Here is a 22,796-nt window from a genome sequence, read left to right as displayed (position 1 = left end):
CTCCCCTGTATCCTGAGGAATTGATGAAAAGACAACCTGAGCTCCAGAGCCCCTAACTACCTCTCCCAGAGCTCTGTAGTCCTTCTTTATGTTCCCCAGGCTACTATTGTCTATATCCCTAGCACCCACATGTATCACCAGAAGTGGGTAATAGTATGTGGGACTTACTAGAGCAGGCAGCCTCTCTGTAACATCCCTGATCCGTGCCCCTGGTAGGCAACACACCTCCCTTGAGACTGGGTCTATCCGGCAGACAAGCGCTTCTGTCCCTTTCAAAGTAGAGTCCCCTACTACTAAGACCCGCTGCTTTTTCCTGGCAGCACCAGTAGAGATCTTCTTTACCAGGGCATCAGCCAGCTGTTTCTGATGTGAGTGCGTTTCCTCATTAGCCCCCTGCAGGAGAGCAAAGCAGTTCTGCCTGGGGACAACAGATCTAGGAGGAAGCCCCTTGCTTTTAAATGTCCTTTTCCTCTTTTTTTTTGTTTTTTTTTTTTTTTTGTCACTAAATCCCAGCTTCCCGGGTTAGTGGCCTCCTTTCCTTCACGAGCTAGAGAAGAAGCTTGAGGCCCCTGCAGAGTTTGGGCCAGGAGCAAGCATTCCTGCTTACTCTCAGCTACCCTGACATCTCTCAGCCTATTGACAGCATCCCGCAGCTCAGCCACCTGCTGCAGGAGGACCTCCACCAGGGAGCACCGAGTGCAGCCCTGCCCATTGTGCACCCTCCCCTCACCAGACCAGTGCAGGCACCCTCTACACCCTGAGCTCTGCACTGCAGCCTCCCCTGTCATCAGCTCTCTGGGTGCCTACGCTGGCCACCGCCCGGGCAGCCAGAGCAGAGCTCCCAGACCGGGCCCTGGTCATGAGGCAACTGCTCACCATCCTGCTCACCTGACCACGCAAACTGCCTCAACCTGCTCCGTTCGTATGCTCCCTGGGGCAGGTTTTTACCCACTCAGGGCTGGTGCCGCTCCCCCTGGCTCCGTCCCATGTGAGTCAGCTGCTCGCATCAGCTGAGCTCCTGGCTCCTGGGCAGGTCCTGTCGAGGACTTGAGGCTCCCTCAGCGGCTCTCATCGCCCTGAGTTGAGGCTCCTGGACACTGATCTCCCCCCGACTCCAGTGTTGAAGGTGTCCTCTCTCGAGCTACTCACCTCAGCAGTCTCAGACAGCTTTTGAAACCTGATCACAGGAAAGTGTCCACAGAGATTGACCTTCCAAAGTGTGAACTGGCTTTCCTTCTGTGTTCCTGATATAATCACTGATGAAGACAAAAGGGCCTGTCTGCTGCAGACATCAAGATCAGAAAAGACAGGTATGATGACTAGGATGGATGGGCTCTAAGCTGCATTGTTTCTAGTAGAATGGGCCCTAAACTGCATTAGAATTTAAATTAATTCTGTACTCTTTAGGTAATTCTGAACACAGGTACTCTACTGTAAGAACAGAGTGGATGAGGAGAGTAACTGAAATACAGAATTCACCAGATCTGTTGGTAAGCTCATCTCCAATGGTAACTGCATTTCACCTCAGATAGCAACTTCAGTTCCTAGCTCTTGAGTGTGCTCCTTTTCTGTGTTTTGCTTCTGGGTTTTCGTGTTTTGCCTTTGAAAGAATAATAAAATCTGCAGTCATAACTGTAACTGTCTTTTAAAAAATAAGAATTAAAGTACAATAAAAGATAAGAAACCAGAGATCATTCACAAGCATTTTTAGTTTCCTACTTTTCACTTTCAGATTGTCTCAAAGTCCTTCCTCTTGTCTGTTCCTGATTCTGATGAACACTCCGTCCCCACTCATGCCCAACCAGTGAACAAGAGCATCACAAGCTTCAGACACTTACAATAAAAACCCATATAATTTCATACTTCAGAGGTCAAGAGTAAACAGAATAATACCCAGCTCAGGATAATAAGAACAAGAACAAAATCTCAGAACAGCAGACCCCAATTCTCCTGCTTTTGGGGTTGACATGAATCTTCTCACAAGTTTTCCCTGATTCTGAAGGAAACACGTATACTTCAACTTTCGTATACTGTGTCTAGGGAGCTGCTGCTGCTGACAGACACTGGCAAACACATCCTTCTGTCTCTCTTGCATTATTCATTCCATAGACAGACCTTATAGAAATGCACAAAACATTCATTGCCACTTACAGTTATTGCTTCACTGGAATACCTTAAAACCTTTCAGGAAAAACTATTACTGCATGGATGAAAGACACCCAGAGTCAGTATTTAGTATGTCAAAAGAAATTGTAAGCCACTAGCTTAATAGAAGTCAATTTGTCCAAAAGACTTCCATAATTTAAAAAAAAAATGCAGCCATGTTTTACAATAAAAACAAACAAAAACCAAAAAACATTCTTTGCACAAAACAAGTATTTGGATTTTAAAAAAGCCCAAAAAACAAAAAAACACCACCAACAAAAAAAAAAAACAAACCCAGACATATTTCCATGCCTGGCATTTAAAGCCTTCTGGACATGCAGAAAGCAATATCCTACTTAAATAGCATAGGGAGGTCAGAGGACCAAAAGAGGCATAAATGATTTCAGTAGGAACAAGGAGTTTTTTGTTGGCTTTTCCCACTTGCATAGGGCTTGGCTTTTAAGCAACACTTGCAGTCATCCTTCAGCTCCATTCAGTGCTGTTCGCCACTTCTATTACCTCCATTTCTGTGTCAGAACTCCCCTAACACAGGCTCTAGGAAGGACCTGACTGCACCAGAGGTTTTTGGCTGCAAACTTGCTCGGCAGTCTTAGGGTGAGCTGCATCAGTCTAAGAATCCTCTACCCCATGGAAATCAGGGACAGACTTCTGCAAGAAACTCTAATTAGCTACAACACAGCACTTGGGGTCCAAACAGAAAACAAGCTGTGTAGTTATAAAATCACAGAATGGTTTGGGTTGGAAGGAACCTTTACGATCACCCAGTTCCAACCCCCCTTTACCACAGGCAAGGGACATCTTCCACTAGACCAGGTTGCTCAAAGCCTCATCCAACCTGGCCTTGAACACTGTCAGGGATGGGGCAGGCACTACTAAAGCTGTAGTAGCTGCTGTCAGCCTGACACACAAGTTATTTTCCTCAGAGCAGTTAGGCACCGATGAGCAACCATATGGCCATAATACGGTTTACAGGAAGTGGCAGCAATACATATTCAGAACTTAATCCTTTTCTCAATATTAGTCAGCAACATGAAAAACAAGCAGCCAGCTTAAGCTGGTGAAGTAACATTCAAAGTCTTAGGGGATATGGATTACAGTGAAGAACAAATTTTATTTGCGAGCGAAGAGTCGTGTATGGTGAGGAGGGGGTTTATAATGGAAATGCTACCAAAGCTTTAACTGTAACATAGCTATAAGAGTGTATAATTATCATTTAGGTAACTCCTGAGAAGTCTGTGGGGGAGGTGGGGGGAAACAACAACAACAAAAAAACCAAACCAAAACAAAAAAAACACCATCTGTACCTGTGTTCCAAGACAAATTGTTCCTCTGCTTCAGATCTGCTACAGCACTTTAATTTTACCTTAAGAATACAGTCCTGAGGTGTTTAACTACCCTGTCAAGACCACTAAATGGTCTGGCACCATGCCCTCCTTTCTCAATCCTTGTTGACTGATAGCATCAGTAAACCTCACTATATTTAATTAAACCTCCATATGGGATCCCTTTCGCTACTCACTAGATCAATGTTCTTTAGCGCTGGAGAAAAAAGAAAAAAAAATGAAAAGGTAAGGAGGGTTTCTCTCACCTTCACAGCTCACTTGCCTTTGGTATTTCAACAAACTTTTACACAACTCACATATTTGATTGCTCCCCACAGACATTAGTCAATAAAAAATTAGCAAAAGAAGTGACACTACCAAAATTTTCCTCTGCAAGTATCAGCAGTGAAGACAGGAACAATCCCAATATACTACCTGCTGCACCAACTCAGAAATCAAAACAAGCATGTTCATTTTATCAGCATTTTGTTGTTTTCTATTGAGTGTACGCAGCATTTTCAAGAGTACTATCACAGGTTCATAGAGGTGGATATCTTGAACAGCCAAGTTAGAGGTTAACTCCTTTAAAATTAATCTTACTCTAAATCTAAGGAATGGTTCAAGGCAGCAAGTGAAACTGCATTGCATAATGCTCAGTTTTAAGGACACTCTACCTCAAAGGACACTAATAAAGTTGTGGCACATTCCTCACTTCCAAGTTTTATCTTGCTGTACTGTAATTTCAGCATATATAAAGCTGATAGTTCAGTATTCACTGTTCTATGCAGAAGCAATAACTAGCTCTTCTCAGTACACAGCTTTCTAAAGCAGGACCTTTTTAACTAGGTGATGATGGCAAAGTCGGACATCTGCTTACAAGCCAAGGATCTTGTCAAACTTCATTCCAATAGGAAGCTGGCAGAATGTTACATAAGCCTTTTACTTTTTTTAAATATATGCAGAGCTCTAAAGGAGTGGGAAGAAAACCTACAGATTTAATACTTCAGATAAGAAATACTTCTTAAATCTCTAGTCCCCTGACAGGTGCTAATTACCCATGTAAACACCCTAATAGTCCACCAAACTTAAAAGAGAAGGAAATCTTAACTGATTTTTAAGAATGACTAGGCTAGGTAACAAACAGCTACATAAACAGTGTCTCTTGTAAGAAATGATAACTCCAAGGTGTCTAGCCTGCACAAAATATTTTTTTTTCCCCCAACACGTATTTACATATATATACACATACAGCTCTTACACAGCTCTATGCCAGTTCAAGGACAGGCCATTTGTCCACTTAGACAAAGAATCTTACTGCAGCTTCTTCATATAGAAGTCTCTTGCACCACACTGAATCATTGAATGGTTTGAGCTGGAATGGACTTTAAAGACCATCTAGTTCCAATCCCCTGCCATGGGCAGAGGCACCTTTCACTAGACCAGGCTGCTCAAAGCCTCATCCAACCTGGCTTTGAGCACTTCCAGGGTTGGGTTTCTTTTTGCTATATGATTAGGATGAATAGAACCAAGTCCGGCAAACAATACCTATGTGTAACTTTTAGCAAGGCTCACCCTACAACGAAATGTAAACCAAAACCTAGCAACTTACAAAATTTCTTTTGTCCTTTTACACATTTATGATTCAGTTCCTTTTAAGAAAACTGGAGACCTACCTCAAGTTGTCTTAGCAGATTAGGCAAGGCTGCTGGGGAGGATGGGGAGAAGGAGATGGCATGCTGCTGGCAGTCGAGACAGGCAGCCGTGGACCTGGGAAAGAGGAATCCTCCTCAACACATCTGGGATAGTGAAAGCAACTGTGCCAGCTTTTCACAGCTCTGGCAGGTGTGAGGTAGACAGCAGTGGGCAGCCATAGCTGTCTTCGGTTCAGCCTGGGCTCTGCATCCTGGACTAGTCACCTGCCTTTTTCTGTCTTTGAGGACTTCTTAGGTAGAACTCACTAACTGACTTAAGAATCAATGGTGAAAATACAATGGTATGAATTGACCTCAGATCTGCATGATACCCTATCTGGTGGGGTAAACTATTTTCTTTGGAATATACTTCACAGTAAAACAGATCCAACTCCAAAATACACCCCTTTGTAAATTCCCTCTTTTTGTGCCTAATATAACTAGAAACATTTGCATAAGATGTTGTGGATGCTGTTTTTACACTTTTCCTCCTACTGCTTGCACAAATTAACGTGACAGAATGAAAAGGAGGCAAAAAGTGCTTCCAATAGCAGGCTGCTCTGTCATCTATGCACTACTATTACTTGTTGCCTTTGATTTAATTTCTTATTGTAATAGAGGCAAGGGTTCATAAGGAGATGAGGATGCCTCTGCTAAGTGGACACAGATCTGTCATGGATTCTGGAATTCATTTTTGGCATTTTGCTTTGTCAAGGTTTACCTTAGTCTTGTTTTAATTTTGCAGACACTGACATACAGAAGCCTAGTAGTGGCCAACACCAGATGCTTCAGAATTAAGTGGGAAAAGATGCCTCAAGCTTCTGATTACATCTTAAGTAAAGCATGGGTGTTGAAAAAGGGACTTCTACCTAAGAACTGAAATTAAAATGACACAAGGAAGAAGATGGCGATGGTATTGTTGATTTTTAGTGTGGCTTGTAAGTACAATTCTGAAAAGACAAAAGGGAGGACAAACAGGCTGGGTCAGAGTTAGCTAAAAGGAGAGAAAAAAGGAAACGGGAAGAGCAATCAGCAAATTACATAGTCTGTGCACACATTTGCTTTACTCATGCTGAATTACAGAATTCATGAGTTTCAAGTGAAGCCAAAATGAGAGCTTTGTATGCAAGTTTCTGGAAATTAACTCATGTACAGGACTCAAAACTTATCTGTGAAGTTCGAATATGGCCACTAAGTAGAAGTTGGTATGAAAACAGAGTTTGGGGGTACCCACAATATGTTGTTTCTGAATTTTGTGGAATCTGTGTGTTGCTGGTTGTACTTCTGAGTGACCTTTCTTGCATTCACTCACATCTTCTGAAGCACATGAAATCAAAGGTTTGAGATGTCTTCTGCACACTGCAGAATATGAGGGAATTTGGCTAATTACCCAAAGCAGTTTTACTTTAATTATATAAGATGTTAATACAAACACTAATATGATGTGCCTTAATTATATAAAATAGAATACAGTCTTCCAATTAACCAATGAATTTGAGTCACATTTTCAAAACTGATTAAGGCACTGGGAATATTTTGCCCCTATCTATGGCAATTTGAAATATTTGGCAGAGATTGTAAGTTCAGAATGCAAAAGATGTCAATTCATAATCATAAAATACCTGTTTCACAGTATTATTGCGTATCTTTCTCTGTTTTGTACTATCATTCTGTTCACCACAGTAAGTGGATTATTTTTTCCTCTTACACCCTCTGGCATACAGTTGTTATTCAGCTAACTGCTGGTATATGTTCTTTAAATAGGTGCCCAGAAGATGACCTGTAGACTAAAAGTCTGTGGAATCCATTGCTCTACTTAGACAAATCAAACTGATACTTAAAAATGCAATAGGTAATGCTATAGTAAGAAGTTATCTTAGCCTTATTTTTTTACTTTGCCAAGGGGAAAAATTGGTGAATGAGTTGCATATGGCTCATGTAATTCTCAGTCCCTCATTCTGAAGGTAATCCAAAACCACTCTTTCACCTTTTAGTGATATTGAATTTTGCAGCAAAGTGCTCCGTGACTGTAGTAGTCACAGTGAAAATGCTCCTATTCAGATAATCTTAAAAAGATACAGGTGAACTTACTGTAAGTTTTCCCTAGAGCAAGGGTAGGGCAGCCACTGAGGATTTCTGCTCTTCAAAGCAGAAGCGAGGCCAACAAAAACAATGCACTGAATTTTCTTGTCACTATGTGCAAGTAAGTGGCTCTTATATGCTGTTTGCTTCTATCAGATTTCTCTATTGGGTAAGAACTGATCTTTCAAGGACAACTTGAAAAGTCATGGGCAAGCAAGCGGCTAAGCAAACTAATCACTCTAGACAGAAATTTTCACTGGCTTTTAAATACAAGAGAGCCAAAGTGCTTCTCAGCAAAAGTTTCTTCCAAAAGAGAAGACAAACATTTACCTTCTCTAAGGTACAACTTGTTTTCACATTTAGGTTGAATAATTAAGCCCAAACTTCACAGGCTGCTTGCAACATAAATACGGCTGTTTACACTGAAAAAAAAAACATAAATTGTGCCGCAGAGGGCACCTTATTCTATGTGTGGGTATACTGCTTTGCACAGGAAGAATATATATTCAATGACTAACAAGCTAGTACAGAAACAAGAGATCAGAGGTATGGTGTGACCCCAGTATAGACTGTCACACACATCAGGACGAGGACAACTCCCTCCATGTGGGAATGCTCTCAAGTCACCCACAATATAAGGGTCCACCACCTAACCAAAAGTTCTTTCCAGTGTTATACACTAATGGGAAACAAGCATTTCTACAGGAGCCTCCAAAATGTACAGCGAGAACAAACATCTTCTGAAATCAAAATACCCACTAACATTGCAAGTATTCCACCACTTTTCATATGAAGGGATATATAAAAATCTCAATGACACCTATTTTTTAAAGTTAGAAGTAGATCTATGGATTAGATTCAGAGTCTATCAAACTTAAAGTATCATCTCCAAAGAAGTAGGAACACTGTGGTGTATAAACGGTAAGTAGTTTCTGCAAAGGTCCTGGTACTGAGATCTGGTGACTTCTTTCACCCAGATGTTTCCCCCAGAGCCTGTGAAGGCCTCAGCCATCAACTTTAACTCTACTCAGTATTGCCCTTAGCTCACCTGAGAAATATGCAAATTATAAGTGCCTCACAGTAGGCTCAGGATTTCTGTTGATTCAAGTAATGAAGAAGACACACTCTTGGCTAGTTGCCTTTCAAGTCACTGCCACACAGACATCTTCCTCCTTTTAACAGCAGAAGCAACTGCACAATGTACAATGAATGCCTCAGTCTCAAAACATTAGGAATGCACCTAGTCTCTGCCCCTCCTGCAGTGTGGAAGTAAAATCAGCCTCTTTAAAAAGTTATGAAAACTCAACCTGAAACCCAACTTTTCCCCAAAAAGGAAGAGTAAAAGAGTAAAGCAGCTCTGCCCCTCAAATCACGTACACTAACACTGAAAGCTTCTGCTGGAGTTAACTGTGGTGAATGTAGGTAGCTAGACACCGAGATTTACCTGCAACATGAACAAGCAATACTTACAGATCATAGAATAGTTAGGGTTGGAAAGGACCTTAAGATCATCTAGTTCCAACCCCCCTGCCATGGGCAGGGACACCTCACACTGAACTATCTCACCCAAGGCTTCGACCAATCTGTTCTTGAACACCGCCAGGGATGGAGCATTCACAACCTCCCTTGGGCAACCTATTCCAGTGCCTCACCACACTAACAGGAAAGAATTTCCTTCTTATATCCAATCTAAACTTCCCCTGTTTAAGTTTGAACCTGTTACCCCTAGTCCTGTCACTACAGTCCCTAATGAAGAGTCCCTCCCTAGCATCCCTATAGGCCCCCTTCAGATACTGGAAGGCTGCTATGAGGTCTCCACGCAGCCTTCTCTTCTCCAGGCTGAACAGACCCAACTTTCTCAGCCTATCTTCATACAGGAGGTGCTCCAGTCCCCTGATCATCCTCGTGGCCCTTCACTGGACTTGTTCCAACAGTTCCATGTCCTTTTTATGTTGAGAACACCAGAACTGCACACAATACTCCAGCTGAGGTCTCACGAGAGCCGAGTAGAGGGGCAGGATCACCTCCTTCGACCTGCTGGTCACGCTCCTTTTGATGCAGCCCAGGATATGGTTGGCTTTCTGGGCTGCAAGTGCACACTGAAACCAGCTCATGTTCATTTTCTCATCAACCAACACCCCCAAGTCATTCTCCACAGGGCTGCTCTGAATCTCTTCTTTGCCCAACCTGTAGTTGTGCCTGGGATTGCTCCGACCCAGGTGTAGGACCTTGCACTTGGCATGGTTAAACTTCATGAGGCTGGCATCAGCCCACCTCACAAGTGTTTCAAGGTCCCTCTGGATGGCATTCCTTCCCTCCAGCGTATAAACCAAACCACACAGCTTGGTGTCATTGGCAAACTTGCTGAGGGTGCACTCAATCCCACTGTCCATGTCACCGACAAAGATGTTGAACAAGACTGGTCCCAACACCGATCCCTGAGGAACACCACTCGTTACTGGTCTCCAGCTGGACATTGAGCCATTGACCACAACTCTTTGCGTGCGGCCATCCAGACAGTTCTTTATCCACCGAGTGGTCCATCCATCAAATTGATGTCTCTCCAATTTAGAGACAAGGATGTCGTGTGGGACAGTGTCGAACACTTTACACAAGTCCAGGATTATGACATCAACTGCTCTACCCCTGTCCATCTGTTCTGTAGCCCCATTATAGAAGGCCATCAAATTGGTCAGGCAGGATTTCCCCTTAGTGAAGCCATGCTGGCTGTCACCAAGCACCCTGTTGTTTTTCATGTGCCTTAGCATGCCTTCCAGGAGAATCTACTCCAAGATTTTGCCAGGCACAGAGGTGAGATTGACTGGTCTGTAATTCCCTGGGTCACCCATTTTCCCCTTCTTGAAAACGGGGGTTATATTTCCCTTTATATATTTTGTTTTATATATATAAAAAATATATTTTATATATATAATATTTCCCTTTATATGTTTTTTAACTAAACAAAGCCTTTATTTTGTTGAAGAGGTCCTCATTTTAGCTTGTGACAACTGAAATATTCCGGATTTTCTTTAGCTAAGGACATTTCAGGCACAAAACCCTGAAAAATTACACAAACTTTAATCTCATTACAAGGTTCTCTGGTGGTGTTCACAACCTACAATTCTATTTTCATGTCCTGGGAAGGCAGGAAAGGAAGAGCATCATTATCACCACCCACATCTATATACTCTATTTTCACTTCTCCCCCACCCCCGACTTTTTTTTAAATTTTCTTTACAAGTGATTTTTAGTTGCAGAAATGCAGTCACTGTATTAATTATTTAGCAAAGTGAACAAGGATTAAGAATTCATATACCAGCAACAAAGTCAGTCACTGGAAACCCGCTTACAGATCATTTCTGTTTGGGAGACCTGGCTTGATTTTGATTCTCTATAACATCCATTTTTACTTGGCTATATATAGTTACTAAAACTTCCAAATTTCTGCTCTGGACAGATACTTTTTTCATTTGTCCAAATCAAGACACTAAATGCAAAGATACCATGCACTTGCAATACTACTGCAACACAAACCCATTCCCTCTCTCACCACCACCCAAAAGACAAATTCAAAGAATCTGGAATATGAAATGGTTTTCCTCAATTTTCCCCCAGAGCAGAAAATGGGAGAGACTGCCTGGGGGCAAGAAGTCTGCCAAAAGCACAGAGGGAGCTTTCTGCAGCAAGGCATTTATCCATGTATTTCATTCACTGTTATTGTCAGTCATGACTCATCATTTGCTCAACAGCAGTATTTGAGTTTCAAATAATGTAATCCACTTCATTAAAACTCATGAATCCCAAACTGGTAGGGCACTCTACCATAACTACTACTGCTGTCTTATTTTTGTCTCAGTCATTTTTAAGTGGCTCTACACTGCTTTTTAAGTTTAAACCTTTTTAGAGGTGAGCTTTATCTTATGGCTCAAACATGATCCTAGTTGGAGGGCAGCCACAATCCAAGCAATCAGCTAGCAAACCCTGATATTTAATGACAAAAGATAGTTTGGTTGAATATTGATGGCCTTCAGGCACATACATCTGCTGTACATGTTCAAAACTCTGCATCACCTGATACATTTTATTTCATCTCATCTCCTCTTTCTCAAGCTTTCAGAGCTCAAACAATTGCTCAAGTGATTATCCTCACTCTTTTGATAATGGATCAGGACAGTAGATGAGAACAAGTAACTCAAGATGTCTGCTTTTAGAAATTCTAGAAACTGAATTCAGTAAGCAAGAAGTGCAGCAGCTACAAAAAAAAAAAAACAAAACAAAAAAACAGGGGTCCCAAACATGAGCCCTAGAAGTCCAATAATTTATATTACTAAAGGACTTGTTTTAGCATTTCATTTTAAGGATTTGTAAGAGAAAAAAAAAAGACACTAGCAACCTAGAAAATGAATTATTATTAAGTTATACAATTATTAAAGCAGAAAGCACATAGTGCAGTTTTCAGACTATATACAACATTGTATTTCTGTAACTGACCAATACAACACAATTCCTCAGTTAAAACAATTCCAAGCTCACACCTAAAATGTTAACTGCATTAAAAGACATTTTCTACAAATCATAATCTAACTAAACCTAAATAGACTACAAAGGACTAACCATCTGCTACATAACATCTCAGTCTATTTCACTGACATTAGCAGAATGATTAAGTCACACTTGGAATGGAAAAACAAATTATGTATCTTATCAACAATAAGTCAAAGCATTTCAGTTTCCTTAAATCATAGTTAACACTACGTACTTTTATGGTTTTAGTTTGAAGTCTCAATCCATTCAGAGTATTGATAGCTTTTTCTGCATCCTTCGGTTCCACGTAGTTCACAAAACCATAACCCAAGCTCTGTCCTGATTAAAGAGAAGAAAAATGATCATTAGTACTGCAAATGCTATGAAACAAATAACAGTGTTTAACACACATACAGACACACTCACCATATATTGTTTATATTAAAGACAGCATCTGCCCCAGATAGAGTGTCAAAGGCTCACAACACTGAATTTTTCCAGCAAGGTTAGTGATTTTTTAACTAGCTTCCTTTGTTACCATGGACCACCCTATGTTCAACACAGAAATGGCTAAGGCAGTTTAATGAAAGACTTAAAAATTGCTATGCAAAGAAAGTTCAGGAGTTTATTGTGATCTGTTAAGAGGCAGTTCAGGAGCTTCAAGGGTAAGATAGCATCAAAAATCCACTACTTAATTTGGAACTTTAATTGAACATAGTGTAACGGCAAAATTCTGGACCAGTGCTTAAAACCAAGTGCGCTTCAAATACACCATAGTAACATAATTTCAGCAAAATTTGAAGCTGAATTTCTTCAGATGTTATTCACAAACTAAACAGATCCTCTCAGCAATGAGAAATTACTCATTGTGTTCCTATATTCAAAACAACTGGTACAAGTAGCTGGTCATGAGCAAAATATCATCCGAAGATGAAACCTTTTCAGATTCTTTTAGTATTGGTAATTCAGACGACAGACAAACAAAACATTTTTAATTGTTTAGTAAAAAGCCCATCACTACTGACACTCATAACTTTGTACAACCACAAGAGGACACCGCCACCACAGCCTCCAAAGCTATCCCCCAAACTCCTCCTCAAAAGACGACACATGAACACAAATGAATTGGCTAGATGAAGCAAAAAACATGTCGATATTTGGAAGCTATTAATGAAACCATCCACCCATGGAGGAAGTTCTGAGCAACATGCTCTAAACCACCCTACTCTGAGCAGATTTGGTCTACATGATCTCAGAAGTGCCTCTGACCTCAGCAATTTTGTGTTTCTATAACAAACAATATGGAAATATGCAAAAGCATTTCTGTATCCTTTTACAGCTCTAGCTAGATATAGCTAAGTTCCTTATTTTAGAAGTGCCTTTTTCCTTATTAGTTTGATTACAGTACAGTAATTTCTGTACCTGTTTATCTCCATCACTCCCACTGTCTGCAGAAACTCTTCCAGCAGTGTCTCCAAAAAGGAGCAAGATAAAGGAGTGTCTTTTTGTGCACGGCTTTTAGTCTTACCTCCGAACACAGAAATGCTGATCTGGGGCATCAGTAATCTCCTACGAATGAATCTATTTAAACCACAACCTTAAAAAAATATCAAAATCTCAAAAAGAAAACTATTCATTTAAGATGTTTCAAATACACTACCCACAAATTCCAGAGTGAACAGAAAAAGATGTGCAGAGATAATTTCTACTACCCTCTGTTCACACTGTCTGTTTTGTACATTGAAAGCACTCAGAACACTACACGCAAAAAACATACCAGCTACTACGAAGGACACCGTTCATGGCAGGTTCTTCATGAGACATTCTAGTTTTTAAAGCTGATTAATAATAGCAGCCTAGGCTATGAAGTTGCACAAAATCCAGTAATTTGTTCAGGACAAGCTTGAACTGGTTTCTATAGGTTTATTCTGCAATTTTGAAATTAAAAAAAAAAAAAGCTTTCACTGTAAGCTGGTGGAACACTAAGGCAGGCCACCCATGGAGTTTGTAAAGTCTCTGCTCCTGGATTCTGACTGGATGTGGTCCTGGGCAACCTGCTCAAGGAAAACCTGCTTGAGGAAGAGGAGTTGACTAGATCATCTCTGTAAGTCCCTTCTGCTCTCAGTGTTTTGTGAATGATTTGCTTTGTTTCATTTGGACTACCATCCGAAATTCAAAGGTGTTCAGATCTGACATTCCAAAGGCCTTATATTTGCAATGGTTATGGCAGAACTTTCCAAAGACTGACAGTCTGCCTAAAGATTAGTGATTCAGTAATACGTTATCAAAAATTCAGAGTCAAAAATCTCTTCACAGAAGCTCCTAAGAAAGATGAATTTTGGCTCCCAGTAAGAAATATAAGTAATTGGGAGTTGAACCTGATTTCTGGAAAGAGATGCTCAAGGGACTGCTCTTCAGTATTCCAGCTTGTGTTAAGGGAAGATTCTTGTTTAAGAGGTTTGCCAGCTCATATGCAGATGGCAGAGTTTTAGAAAACCCAGACAAGCATTTCACAAAATGAGGTAGAAGCAGCTATTTCAAATAACCCATCAGAAACTCCAGTTATTGCAAAGTACATCTGACAGCTGGTGGTATTTCTCAACTGGTGGGGAAGTGCCAACTGGGTTACAAAAACCTGGAAGCTCAGTTTTTCCCAAGTGTTTTCCTGATGTACAGGACTTCAGTCAAAACTTATGCTAGTACCACTGTAGCTGTAGAAACCAAAGAGAACCTGACTGTGGATTTCAGATGGAGAAAGAGCAGCAGAGCAACAGCACACAAATTTTACTCAAGTACAGACACCTGACCAGTGTTAAGTTCTCCTTCTGTGCAGCCTTCCTCCCCTTCCTCAATGTCCAAACTTTCTGCTTTCAAGACAAAGGATAAGTTAGATGCACGTAAACCAATTTAGCCAGTATTTGCAATACCTAAAAAGGAGGAACTTAATTTAGTAACTGTGATGGCTAATTTGTAGTGCCTGAAGCAAGGTTTAAACTGAACACTAACAAGAAACAGCTCTGGACTTCAGCATGTCTGCCTCTTCTACACAAAACTCTATTAGTCAAGACAGTAATCTCACACAGAGCACATACTTTTTTCCAAGTCTAGTAACAAAGCATTATCATGTCTGAGTCCTTGATAAGGTGATGGAAGAAGATAAACCTGTACCTGTCTACAAGTTAAACTTCACATTTAAATGAGTATTATTTATGGCTCCATATGGTTCTTACCTCATCTCTGTTTTTTTCAGTTGGTGCTTAATGACACTACAGTCTGAAAAAACTCTCACAGCTCTCCAGGTTAGCTCTCCTGGTGCTCAAATATTGCATGTTTTGGTATTATGAATATTCAGTTTAGCCTGTCCTAGATCTTCAAAAATTATGTCCTACTCAACCTCAACACAAACAAGAGACTATCTGTGCACATCAGCTATTTATTCCATAATTCAGACCTATAAACAGTCCTAAAGAAAGGAATGACTACAAATTCTTTTTTTTTGCAAGTTATTACTCATGCCAATAAGAAAAAAAAAAGCATTTGCCACCTTCACAGGGAATACTCTGCTTATTTACAGAAGTGAGCAATACGTCTGAAGTGACATGCTCAATATATCAGTTTTGCAGCTTCTCCTCAATAGTTCTTGTGGCTATGTCACAACACTGTTTTAGGCCTTTTCTGCACTTTCTACCAGATTTTATAGTTGGAATATTAGACAATGTGGTGTAGAATAAAAGAACAACTAAATGACTGGTAAAAAGAAATCTGAAGTAGACAAGCCAAACTGACAAATTGATCTGAATGAATGAGAAAAAACAGTTTGACATCAATTCTGCTTCAACAAAACTGAAAGAAAAACCAAAACAACAAAATCAAAACAAACAAAAAAAACAACAAAAAAAAAGACACACAGAACTGCATCTCACAAGCCTGGTAAGGCAGCAAAGGACTTAAAGTTTTTGAAAGGATTTGAAAGTTCATAAACTACAGTTTGTATTTTACATAACCAACACTTGCAACAAAGTCAAATTCAAGCATAAGTGGCAGAAAATCCTTTGTCAGGCATCTCTGAATCTAGGCATGCTTTATCTATCAGGTGGGTCACTACCAAATGTTCAACCTCTAAGTATGTTTGCTATGAGAAAAACTGAAAAGCACTATGCTACTCACTTTAATAGGTGAAATTTACATTTACATTTCAAGTTTATGCACTTCATAAATATCACTCGACCACCATATACAATGACACATTAATCACATAATGCCAACTTACCTGTCAGCATTTTGGTTAACGTATAGAATGGACTATGAGAAGAGTGGGGCAAACAGTAATTTCAAACAATTTAATTCTAATGCACAGGCTCTAACAATAGTTACCAGAACAAGAATAACAAACTAGTTCTACACTGCTGTTTCACAAGTTTACTATAAACAAAGCCTATTTAAAATACTGTGCACAACTGTAAAAGCCTGAAGAAAATCCACTGCTATATAATATTCATACAAAGTCCCAAATGGGTTCTATCCACAGGAAGTGGTCATACAAAGTAGCAACGGTTAGGAGCAAAGTTTGTTAATGCCATTCTTAATGCTTTGAAGTAGCAGCGACATGCCTTAAAGCAGAAAAAAAGCCCTTTAATAGAATTAGTAAAACAACAACATTGTCATTCTTCTGGCAACAAGAACATTCAACTTTCTGAATAGGAATAATCAGACTTTAGAACTCTACTTAAGTGAAAGGACTACTCGCTTATTTCCAGCAACCGCTTCAACATCTGGAAGTAGACAGATTATAGCAGTCCTGCTGCAAGTACTGGGTTTTAGAAGCGAAAATCATGATGAAGACTTAGGTTGGACAACAGCAGATGTGTCACAAGTGAAGAAATCATTAAAAAAAAAAAAAAAATCAAGCAACTTAACTAGGTGTCCTGAGGCATCCCCCAGTTCAGTGATGGGAGACTAGCTAGTGAGACCTGCCACATAAGACTACAGATTGCTCCAGAAAGGACATTAAGACATTATCAAGTCAGAGTGTAATGCAAGATGTCACCTGTCTTCCTACTGGATGTTGTAGTCTAAAGGTTTCACTGGAACTGTATTTAGTGTCAAAGTGGACTTCATCTCCCCCATTTGAATGGGGAACTTCACTTGCTTCTTGCAGTCTCTGCTGCCATTCTCAGCTGTACACATGCCTCTCTGTAAGCAATTCAGAGATCATATATCCTGATTATAACGTGAGGCTCAATCTTTCAACTAGATTCAAATAAAGCATTTGCTTTGAAAAGCTGGTGGGGTCTCCTTGCTATTGTCTGTCTACTGGCTGACAATTTTCAGGGATGGACTGTTAGCAGCTATTACATGTCCATGGCATCGATCTGTGCCTCAACTGGACTGAGGGCAGCACCTGTTAAAGACAAGTGCAGAATAACATAACACAGATTTTACACTTCCTAGATAATTGCCATCTCTTAGTAGCTTGTTCTTACCAAATAATTTTTATCATGTCTAAGCTTCCTGTTTCTCTAGGAAATCCGTAACTTACTTCCAAGCAATAATTAAGCTACACTGGAATGCAAGAAAAACTGAAAGACATTAACAAACTACATCATCTACCCCCACCAAGGCTGCTTTCTTCTTTCCACCAAACCTGCACCGAGATTCTACGATACACAGAAGTTACATCAACAGCTGAACCAGGCCATTTAGCCCAACCACACCAGGTCAACAATTAAGATGTTTTACAATCTCTTCTCTCAACATCCCTGGAAAGTAGGATGGCCAGCAACTTTTCTTGCAAGAAAAAAAAAGCATACTCACCAACATTTGCTTTCTTCCTTTCTCTCTTTGGAAGCAGCTAGAACAGCCACAGGTTATTAAAGCTTTAATATACCTGCCAAATAACAGCTATATTCCTCCATGCTGCACTTCCAAAAAGGAATGAAAGGACAAGAGCCTTCAGATCAGACAGTTTCCTTGAATGCCAAGTTAAAAAGAACCTCTCCCTTTGACTATTATAACCATAGATCTGGAAAACACTTGGAAGTAAGCAAATAAGCGGGACTATACCATGTAACAAGAGAAAACTTTAAACAGGGTGATACACATGAGTATCTTTGTGTAGCTGCTCACTTCTGCAGTGGCCAAAGGATGCTAGTCTATTTTATAACAGACACTGAAGTGTAGAACTGCTGTGAAATGGCTGTTATATTTTCAATCTATGAGCTACCAAAGTTTCAGAAGAAATATTCCCTTAAATCTGTAGGCATTGAAGAATCAAGAATAAATACTATTTCAGACAAGTGCAAATGGCAGCTGATGAAGCCCTCAACAGACAGACATGAGCACCCTCATGTTCACAAGCTCTTGTCCTTCAACCATCCTACTGCTTCTTGGAGGGACAACACAGCAAGGATGTAAGCAGCCCTTGTCAGGGCAATCCCAAGCACAAATATAGGCTGGGTGATTAATGGATCAGAAGCAGCCCCGAAGAGAAAGACACGTGGGTGTTGATATATAAGAAGCTTAACATCACCTGTCGATGCGTGCTCACAGTCAATGTGCGTCTCAAAACCAACAATATGCTGCACCAACAGGACCATGACCAGCAGGTTGAGGGAAGCGATTCTCCCCACCTCTATTCTGTTCTTGCGAGACCCCAACCTGGAAAGCTGCATCCAGCTCTGGGGCCCCCAACACAAGAGAGACATGAAGCTGTTGGAACAAGTCTAGAGGAGCCCATGAAAATGATCTGAGGGCTTGAGCACCTCTGCTACGGAGAAAGGCTGAGAGAGTTGGGCTAGTTCAGCCTGGGGGAAAGAAGGTTCAGGGGAGACCTTCTTGAAGCCATCCAGTGCCTAAAGTGGGTCTACAAGAAAACTGAAGAGGGACATTTTACCAGGACATGTATTGATAGTACCAAGGGGAATGGCTTTAAGTCGAAAGACGGTAGATTTAGATTAGGCATCAGGAAGTTCTTTACTGTGAGAGTGGTAAGACAATGGCACAGGTTGCCCAGAGAAGCTGCGGCTGCCCCATCCCTGGAAGTGTTCAAGGCCAGGTTGGATGATACTTTGAGCAATCTGATCTAGTAGAAGATGTCACTGGAAAATGATCTTTTAAGGTCCCTTCCAATCCAAACTATTTTACGATTATAACAAAGTTCAGTCACCTGAACTGTGCAATCCTGTTAACAGGAGCTCACCCAAAACTGTCCAAACGTCATTTACGATCTGTTATGGCTTAAAAGAAAGGCTTGAAAGGTAGACCAGTACAAACTGTAACTTAACAGATGTTAAGTAAGCCCTCTAAAAAGCTACTTCAGAAATACTGTGAGAACTATATCACACAGAAAAGTCCCTGTGAGGTTATAAATGCAGTGACCTGAAGTGCTGCATTTCGCCACTCCTGAAAGAACATACTTTCTAATCATGATGTTACACAGAAAACAATGTATCTGATTAGTACATTAGTTATATTTCATGATGATTAAAGTATCTTGGTAACTTATAAGGGCTTTTCTACATGGTTTTTGGGTAGGAACATTAAACCTAACCCCAGAAATTTCTGGCCAGTATCAAGTCCACTTATCTTGTGCTCTTGAAGTCTTGAAGTCAGTTGTCTCATGAATCTGTATCCTCATGATTCTTCTCTCTAATTGCTAATACTGAAGGAAATTTTTCTACATACATGACTGTGAAATGTCCATCTTCACAAAATCCAGAGCCAATACTGTATAACTATTTTTGTTTGAGCACACAGCTAGTATTTTTTCAGTGCTACTCCATGAGTATACAATGATATTACTGCTGAATAACCGAGCCGTGCTGAAGCAGCAGCAAATTCAGACGAGGTTCTACTTGCTGTGTTTCTTCCTGAGGATAACTCATTTCATTATTTCCACATGCTCACCCTAGTGCTGTGAACCACAATACTGGCCTATGAACAATGCAGCAAGATGCTTGTGAAAGCTTGGCACACCCACCACACGAGGGAGTCCTTGGCTGCTGTTTTCCTCAGAGCTATGGAATACCCAATACAAGAGCTGAGCAAGCAACTTTTCAAAGCGATTCTTGATTAAACTACCAGAGTACTCAGCTAATCCAGCATCTTGTCTCGAATTCTTAAACATTCTTGTAAGGCCCGATTCCTTTCCATGTGGTCGGTCGGCAATTTCGGGCATTCACTTTTTTTCTGGGGGGGGGTGGGGGGGGTGGTGCAGAGAGAAGTGCCAAATAAGTATTACAGGCAGCTGAGGTCTCAATCTTTTCAGTACGTACTCAACTTTTTATAAGGTAAGACTGAATTACTTCTATGAAACTAGCTCATTAAGGAGCAAGTAGGGCTAGGTTTGTAAGCTCCACCTCTTTCTTTCTCCACTTACCTCCTTAACAGGCAACAGTAATGTAAGAGAAGTAGCCCCACTGAGTGCTATCAGTGCTAATTCTTAGACAAAAAAGAACCCAAACCTATCATTCAGTTTCAAATTATCATCCTGATAGGCAGGTTAAATAAAAAGCAAAACACCCCAGAAGAATACTTGCATTTGGTTAATAAGACATCTGAAAACTAATTTGTATCACTAAGCTATAAAGCTAGTTTCATGGTCTAGTACAAAAATTTACCATAAGCATGCACTAGATATTCTTTGGAAAACTAAAAGTCTCAATAGCAAATAATGCATTCACACATTCCACAAAGAGCAATCAAAAACTGTGAAGATAAGCAGGCATTTAAAAAAAAAAAAGGCAGTATTTTCTACAATACAGTCATTGATATCACTTACAGTGACATTTCCATATAGTGACATTTCAGGCTATTTCAACTTCTGCAAAGAGATTTTACTGCAAAATAATAAAGGAATATAGCCAGCAAGACCTACAGTACCACACAAGTTCTAAAAATGCTTATCTTCCAAAAAAGTTACACCATTTGCATCAATATATGACAGTGAAGAACATACTTCTCAGGTTAAGTAATAAAGTCTAGTGGCTGAAACTTAATGTCTGTAATCTGCAGGGAGAAGTAGCATGAAATCTAGCAGACTGAGTACCTTATTTTTTATAGTTTAATTTCAGCTACATAAGTTGTCTTCAGTGCTTTGCTCCTTGAATATCTGTCAGCCAGTTCCTGATCTAAAGATGAGTCTAAACTATTTACAGTAAGCTAAGAATAACTTTATTTAAAGCTGTATGCTTAATTGTTAAGGTCTACTAAAGTATGGTAAGAACAAGTCAGCTTCCCATCTTTGTGAACAGGACCAAATCAACTTCACAGCAAGCTGAGGTTAGACTTTATTCTTTCATTATCCTTAAGTTGCACACTGGTGGAAAAATGCAGTTAAAATAAACATACATGACAATATTACAAGCCTATATACTAAAGCTTTTATTTGAATTCATCTCGGGCACCCATGTAATTTCACATAGTCTCCTACAATTTCAGAGTGGAGATGGATTCCCTCATCACCCCCCAAAGCAGAAGTGGCATCATGTAAAAGACAGTGTTAAGATCAACCTAACATTGCAGGCAGTCACAGCCTAGTGTCCTGAAGGCAAGCCAGTGTGGCCATGGAGAAGATCAACAACACATCTGACCTGTAGTCCAACTTCCAGAGCATGAAAAGTTTGATACAGTTTCAGGTATCAGAGTAAAACAATCCTTTTGACTGTCTGGATCTAGACATAGGAATACTGTGCAATATGCTTGGGTGATCCTCCTGAGAAACAAGCCCATGGAGTTGGTGTCAGTTCTTTTTCAAGGAACTTACTGCATCTTCATTAAATCACCATTGTCAACTGTGCTTTATTTAAGCCACCAAGATTACCACAATATTATTTTGACACTGAATACGGCTAGAAACACACATCCCATGATGCAAATAATTTAACTGTAGAACTGTACCTAACTACCTATATAGCTATTGTCTCTCTAACAAGAAGGGCTAAAGGAATAAGCACAGAATAACAGTGTTGCTTTCTTCCCATTTTCTTTCAACATAAAATCACTGTTCAAGTTATAGTCCCTTAACATTTGCATTAAAGCCTGACCTGCATTTTAAAAGCAGCTTCAGCAAAATGAGGCATGAGCCACAGAGCAACCTCCAATTTAACAGCAGTTTGCTTACAGTTCCAGTAGATGGGCTCCATTTACCATTCATACACCATTGAGGCAGCAAGCTCAATGCAGCAATCTAGTAAAGCTGTGATCACTACTAGATCTATTTGATACTTTGATGCCTCTTTCTCCCAGACCCAGGTCCAGAGCTACTGCTCAGAAAGTTGAAGACTGAATGAAAAGGATCAAACACTGTTCAAAGTGCTTGACAGTTTATCCTAACATACAGTCACAAGAATATATCTATAACTAAGCAGGCACAAATAGAACTATGAGCTATTCTAAAAATCTGACTTTTTCAGGGAGAGAAAAATGACACTATCTCAGCCAGGTTCAACTCTACCTTTTTACTAAATCAGTCCTACTCTCTTACTTATATCTCACATGGTTTTTACATGTGAGGAACAGTCATCTGCTGCTTCATCAACACAAGCTTGATGATGTCAATACAAAAATGGGGGTGGAGCTCTGGTTCTTTCCCACAGCAGAGAAAGCCAAGGGTAGAGGATACTGTGGATGCCAAGATCTACATGAATCTGATCAGAGATGTTCAGCAAGCTAGAACAGACATTAAACTGAGGATGACTTAACAGATACACCACAGAATCATAGAATAGTTATGGTTGGAAAGGACCTTAAGATCATCTAGTTCCAAACCCCTGCCATGGGCAGGGACACCTCACACTAAACCATGTCACCCAAGGCTCTTTCCAACCTGGCCTTGAACACCAGCGGGGATGGAGCATTCACAACTTCCCTGGGCAACCTATTCCAGTGCCTCACCAACCTCACAGTAAAGAACTTCCTTCTTATGTCCAACCTAAACTTCCCCCATTTAAGTTTTAAACTGTTGCCCCTTGTCCTATCACTGCAGCACTTAATGAAGAGTCCCTCCCCAGCA

The 22,796-nt window shown here is 40.4% G+C and overlaps 1 protein-coding gene across 13 annotated transcripts in view; it reads right to left on the bottom strand.

Moving 5' to 3' along the window:
- Window positions 1-22,796, bottom strand: part of ELAVL2 (ELAV like RNA binding protein 2) — a 100,086-nt gene that overhangs the window by 19,628 nt on the left and 57,662 nt on the right. For all 13 annotated transcript variants that reach the window (XM_062604355.1, XM_062604357.1, XM_062604356.1 and 10 more), the window contains one exon: window positions 12,021-12,124. In XM_062604355.1, coding sequence (XP_062460339.1) covers window positions 12,021-12,124 — 104 coding nt within the window. The remainder of the gene's footprint in view (window positions 1-12,020; window positions 12,125-22,796) is intronic.

The sequence above is a fragment of the Pezoporus occidentalis genome, unplaced genomic scaffold, assembly GCF_034315485.1.
Source record: "Pezoporus occidentalis ecotype Australia unplaced genomic scaffold, CSIRO_AGI_Poc_V1 ctg86, whole genome shotgun sequence".
In the NCBI taxonomy this organism is placed as follows: domain Eukaryota; kingdom Metazoa; phylum Chordata; class Aves; order Psittaciformes; family Psittacidae; genus Pezoporus; species Pezoporus occidentalis.
The sequence above is the reverse complement of the archived record's forward strand: the minus strand, read 5'-3'. Positions and strand labels throughout refer to the sequence as shown.